Source organism: Camelina sativa, chromosome 16, assembly GCF_030686135.1.
Source record: "Camelina sativa cultivar CO46 ecotype springtype chromosome 16, ASM3068613v1".
Lineage (NCBI taxonomy): Eukaryota > Viridiplantae > Streptophyta > Magnoliopsida > Brassicales > Brassicaceae > Camelina > Camelina sativa.
In genome coordinates, this window is record NC_141895.1 from 6,245,277 (window position 1) to 6,251,189 (window position 5,913).

The following is a 5,913-nucleotide window of genomic DNA, read 5'->3' on the forward strand; positions in this document are numbered from 1 at the left end:
GACGCGGGTAAGCCATCAACAAAATCCATGGAAATGTCTTCCCAAACTTGATCAGGGATTGGTAAGGGCTGGAGAAGACCTGCAGGGGACATGGTGTCATATTAGCACGTTGGCACACGTCACAAGCGGCTACATATTTTGTCACCGTCTTGTGCATTGATGGCCAATAGAACTGTTGTGCCAATCTCTTGAAAGTGCAAAGGACCCCATAGTGGCCACCAATACGCGAATCGTGGTATTCCTGTAACAAATCGTTAACAATGGATGAGGACGGAGGAATGACCACACGGTTGCGAAAACAAAGTAACCCGTTCCGGAAGGAATAAGGCTGTCCAGGGTTTGCTATCGCCACCTGTCCCAATCGGAGAAGGTACGGATCTGTCTTGCTCAGGTGGCGAAGCTCGTCCCATAAGGTGGCGTTTTGTGCCGACAAGGCCTACAAACAGGGGCTGTCCGAGCGGCGAGACAATGCATCGGCGACAGCGTTAGCTGTACCTAGCATATACACTATCTCGTAATCATAGCCCACCAGCTTACCCATCCACTTTTGTTGCTCTGGTGTGAGGATCCTCTGCTCCAAAAGAAAGCGGAGACTGCGTTGATCGGTTTGAATGATAAACTTCCGACCCAGGAGGTAAGGGCGCCATGTACGAATTGCGATCACGATGGCCATCATTTCTCGAGCATACGTAGACCAACTTCATTTTGTGACTCCCAAGGACTGACTCATGAACGCAAGCGGCTTACCATTATGTGTTAGGACTGCTCCGATCCCATCCCCCGAAGCATCTGTCTGGATAATGAATGTTGTGTCAAAGTCCGGCATTGCCAGGGTTGGGGTTGTCGTCATTGCCTTTTTCAGCTGCTGAAAAGCCTCCTCCGCCTATGCTTCCCAGTTAAAGTTGCCTTTCTTCAAATAGGTCGTCAATGGTTTGGCTATAATGCCATAATTCGCACAAATTTACGATAGTACCGAGTAAGGCCGAGGAACCCGTGCAACTCAGTGATGGTAGTTGGAGTCGGCCAGTCAAGCATAGCCTGGATCTTGGCCTGATCAACTTTGACTCCATCACCTGATATGATATGTCCGAGGTACTCTAATTCGTCTTTACCAAATTCACATTTCTTCAGTTTCACGAACAAACGTTGCTCCTGGAGAATTTGCAGAACAATGCGAACATGAACCTAGTGATAACCCGTGGTGAGGTCGAGCTTGGTGAAGACGGTGGCACCGTGCATTTCGTCGAGCATATCATCGACTGTAGGAATCGGAAATCGATCCTTCACGGTCGCCGTGTTCAGGGCGCGGTAGTCTGTGCAAAACCGCCACGAACCATCCTTCTTCTTGACCAACAGAACGGGCGAGGAAAAAGGACTGGAACTAGGTCGAATCAGCCCAGAATCGAGCATCTCCTGAACCTGTTTCTCGATTTCCTCCTTTTGGAAATAAGCGTATCGGTATGGCCTAACGTTAATCGGATCAACGCCTTCTTTGAGATTGATATGATGCTCTATTTCACGCTTCGGGGGAAGTGTCGTTGGTTGCTGAAATACGTCGTCAAAGTCGTGGAGGAGATTGGCGATATCCTCTGGAACCGATGAAACGACAGCGTTTGTGTTCTGGACGCTCAACGCAAAACAGGCTTGACCCCTTCGAGCCTCCTTGGTAATTTCATCTTATTGGGCACGTTCGATCCGTTTACTTGGTATCCCGTGGATCAGCATTTGCTGGCCAGCCTAATTGAATTCCATCGTGTGGGCTTTCAAGTCGCACAAAGTCGGGCCCAATAACTCCAACCATTGGACTCCAAGAACCACATCCAACCCTTGAAGTGGCAACACAAAGAAATCAAGGTTGAACGAAGCGCCGCCCAGGTCTATGGTGACGTGACGATACGTGCCCCGACACTTGAGCGGGTGGCCATCTACAACTCGCACATTAAATGGTTGAATAGGCATGAGCTTGAGTTGAGGCGGTTGGCTGCTCCCTCACTGATGAAATTATGTGTAGCACCGCTATCAATCAAAGCAACCAACAGTTGTCGGTTTACCACCGCATGCACCCTAATTGTTCGCGGCGTATCCCAACCCATGAGGGCTTGTAGTGTTTTCTCGGCTTCTCCCGGCTCCACTTGACCCTCATCCTCCTCTTCGTCCGCATCCTCCCCCACCATTAGCAGCAGCTGCGATTTGTGATATATGTGACCCGGCGTGTAACGCTCATCACAGCTAAAGAAAAGACCCAAACTCCGTTTACGCTTAAGTTTGTCCCAACTCAGCTTCTTCGGTGCGGGATTTGCAGCTTCCCGTGGTCGTTGCTCAGTCTCTGTTGTCGCCGTTGGTGTGAACGACCGCCCGAAGATTGGTGGCTTGCGGTACTCCTTCGTTTGGCGTTGTAGCTGGCCGTCCATCAACCTCGCATAGTTGATTACTTCTCGAAGGGAGTTTGGTTGGAACATACGAATCTTATTCGCAATGGAAGAATGTAATCCTCTCATGAAGGCTCCAACCAACGCCTCCTGTGACCAGCCGTACACCTTGTTGCGCAGTCTCTCAAACTCTTCCTGGTACTTGTTTAGTGTCCCCGTTTGACGAATCTGCATTAGTGCCTCGTGAAAGTTTTCTCCATCATTTGGTCCAAACCTCGCCCATAGTTCGGCTTCAAATACCTCCCACGTGATTAACACACGATCATTGCATAGCTCCTTCACTGTGGCCTACCACCAACCGTTAGCAACACCATCGAGATTGAAAGTTGTGAAACGCACAATCTGATCAGGCCGCATCTCGTGATATTCAAAGTATTGTTTCACTTTGGTCAGCCACTCTGTCAGATCACCTCCATGAAATCTCGGGAAATCAATTCTCGCAGGTCGAGCTTGATTGTTATCGGCCTGGTGGTGATTTGTGGCGAACGGGTTATCAAACTCGTTCATATTCTCCACCCCTTGATGATGACTTCGTTCGGTCGGCCGACCCCCCTTCGATGTCGATCCACCCTCAGGATCGCGGTTGCTCACGGCTACCATCAGGCGTGAAAAAGACTCCTCCATCCTCCTATGTTTATCCTCCAGATCGCCTTTCAAGTCCGCCATGGTTGTGCCCATCTTCTGCAGTTCGTCCTGCAGTGGTCCGTGACTGGATTCTAACTCCTCTAACCGCTCTTTGTTGGTCCCCATCGGCTCAACGGATGCCTCCAGAGACACGATGTGTTTACCTTTACGTTTAGAACGTCGAAGAGAAATGATTGTAAAAAGAAAAACCTGGCTCTGATACCAAATGTTTGGTCCCTCTTTAAAGCAAGAGTATTTGCGGGTAATGCAAAGAAGATCGATATTTGTTGGGTAGTTAAGACTACCTCTTTTTGTGGTTTTCTCATTATATAAATACTTGGAGATCAACTCCTTACAATGCTGAAACAGAAAGTGGAGCATAACTCCTTACACAACTGGAAATGAGGGAAAAGTGACATCGTGGTCAAACCACGTTATTTGAAACGAAAAGAGAAATAGAGACTAAGTCTCACACATATCGCGGATTGGATCACCCATATCGCCGATTAGGTCACTCATATCACGGATTGGGTTTGCGTACTCGCTTGGGCCGAGTTGGTGACTCCGACCTATGGCGTTATTGGGCCGTATGCCCGCATCAGAAAGTCATTTATATATCTCATCATATTCTTATTTACTCATATAAAGTCATGAGGATATGCAATTTTTTGGTTTGTAGCTTCCGTTTTGTGAAGAGAGAGAGAAATTTATTGTAAGGCCGATGGAGTAGCCATAGAGGCATTATAAGTTCTCTACCTCCTTTTGTACCAAACTCTAAGTAAATGAAAGTCTTTTTTTTTTTTTTTTTTGGTGAATAATGAAAGTCTTTTGTTTGACAAAAGAAAAATATCAGTCGTCCGCTATAAAAATTCAAAAACATATGTTATTATAGTAATATCCACGCAATCAAAACAGGGTATGTGTGTGTTAGTTGTACATTATTTATTACATTTAAATTATTTTTGGCCTCGAAAGTTGTTTTACATACCGTATACATAATTATGATGAAGTATGACCATTATTGTTATTAATTTACTAAGAAAGAAAAAAATTCACGAAACTATAGTTACACACCAGCGACGTATTATTTCTTCTCCTCTTGCCAATATATATATATTCATTCCCTCTCTCTGTCTCAGCTTGGTAATAGGTGTCTTAAACTCTCTAAAGTTTCTAAAAAAATTCCTAAAAATCTCCTCTCGTGATGGCTCTTCCTGATCCCCAAGTCCTTCCAATTCCAAATGAAGATGACCGTGTTTTATATTATGAAGTGACCGTTCCCGTGGACGAGAATGAGATCCTGACGGTGGCAGCCACTGATTCGCTCTCGTTTGCTAGAGATTGGGTGAGAAAGACTAACTTTCTTCATGCCAAACACATCGACAAGCTTCAGGTTTGTTGAGAGTTTAGGGTTTCTGTTCTTTTTTCATTTCTTGAAAGAGGAATTTTGCTCTGTATTGTTTTGTGGATTTCTCGATTTCTGTAAACCTCTTGATGAACACGTTCTTTGTTGTGAGGAAAATAAAACGAAAATAATTCATTTTAACACAGATCATGTTATACAAAAACAAAAAACATGAAAAGAAATTCTTATTTTTTTGCTCTGTATTTTTGTGGGTTTCTTGATCTATACTACAACTCTTCATTTCAAGATCTATTCATATATGTAGGTGATTTAATTCTAGTGTGTGATCTCTTTCTCTTCTATTTGTTATGGCTTTTGTTCTTGAACTTGTTCGTCTAGTGTTACAAGTGTGTAAACATGAATTATGTTGACCTCTCGCTTATGGAGTAGGATCTTGATTGTGTTTCGTTTACACTTTGACTGAAGAATATTGTTTACACGTTTGTTGTTTGAAATGTGTAATGTCCAAGTTTAATTCTTGAGTCCATGTATAGCTTCAGCCTCTCAATTATTAAAACGGAAAGAAAAATGAAACTATAATATAATTGATGCTAAGAGTGTCTTTGGTTCCTCTTTTGAGTTGCTTCAAGTTATAATTTCAGGACTACGTGAAGTTGTGATTTTAGAATTACATCACATAGTCATGAAACTCGTAATGTTTCCTCTTTAATTGATAATGACATAATTTATTCGTGTGTTTTTTCTTTTATGTTGCAACTTCTTTAGGTAGGCGTTGCTCTCCGCACCTACAAGCCCGAAAATGGTGTTGTCTTGGCTCTCACCGTCGGATACCGGTGCTTGATTATCCGTTTACCCTCCACCGGGATGTAAGGGTGTCTTGTGAATTTCCTCTCCGCCGACACCAACCGCTTTGTTGGTTTCCCACAAGAACCATTGATCCAGTTGGCGAATTACGTGACAGCCGCGCAGCTCGGGAATAACGTTCAATTCTTTCCGGTGGAGGAGTGGAACGATTGGCCCCTCACCCAAGACCAAGTGAACAAAGCTGCCATCGAGTCCCGTTTCTGTTTCATCGTCGCTCTCCGTGACCACCTTCTCTGATTGTGTCTCGTTTAGTATTTAATTATGTAATTCCCGGTGGAGGGACAAAACTCTCTGTTCTTTGTCTCGGTACGACGTTATTGACAATGCATGCATGCTTGTCTATTTTATTCATAAACGTGAATGAAGAAAGTTTTATTTATTACGTTATTGTATTAGCCTGTGTTTATCCTTCTTTTTACCATTTTATATTGAATCTCCATTTTTTTCCCCAACCTAATGTAGAAACTCCAATTCGATAAAAACTTATACAATAAAATATAAAAAATCCAGTTTCCCTTTTCATCTATATGAAAAAGCTGCCATGAGCTCCAGCCAAATGGCACAATTTAAATTATAAATTGACATTTAATCATTTACATACCACAATTTAATAACCAACATCATGTTCAG

The 5,913-nt window shown here is 43.8% G+C and overlaps 1 protein-coding gene across 1 annotated transcript; it reads right to left on the reverse strand.

Moving 5' to 3' along the window:
- Positions 1 to 936: 936 nt before the first annotated feature.
- LOC147925181 (uncharacterized) lies at positions 937 to 3,179 on the reverse strand. The gene is made up of 5 exons (XM_087492516.1): positions 2,769 to 3,179; positions 2,015 to 2,717; positions 1,816 to 1,925; positions 1,225 to 1,620; positions 937 to 1,152 (listed from the first exon to the last, which is right to left on the reverse strand). The coding sequence occupies exons 1-5, from the start codon at positions 3,177 to 3,179 to the stop codon at positions 937 to 939; spliced, it is 1,836 nt and encodes a 611-aa protein (XP_087348642.1).
- Between the last annotated feature and the right edge of the window lie 2,734 nt (positions 3,180 to 5,913).

Coding starts and splice junctions, on each gene's coding strand:
- LOC147925181 (XM_087492516.1), bottom strand. CDS start 3,179: ATGGGGACCAACAAAGAGCGGTTAGAGGAGTTAGAATCCAGTCACGGA. Junction 1,926..2,014: donor GGTTGCTTTGATTGATAGCG/GTGCTACACATA, acceptor TGCGAGTTGTAG/ATGGCCACCCGCTCAAGTGT. Junction 1,153..1,224: donor ACGAAATGCACGGTGCCACC/GTCTTCACCAAG, acceptor CAAATTCTCCAG/GAGCAACGTTTGTTCGTGAA.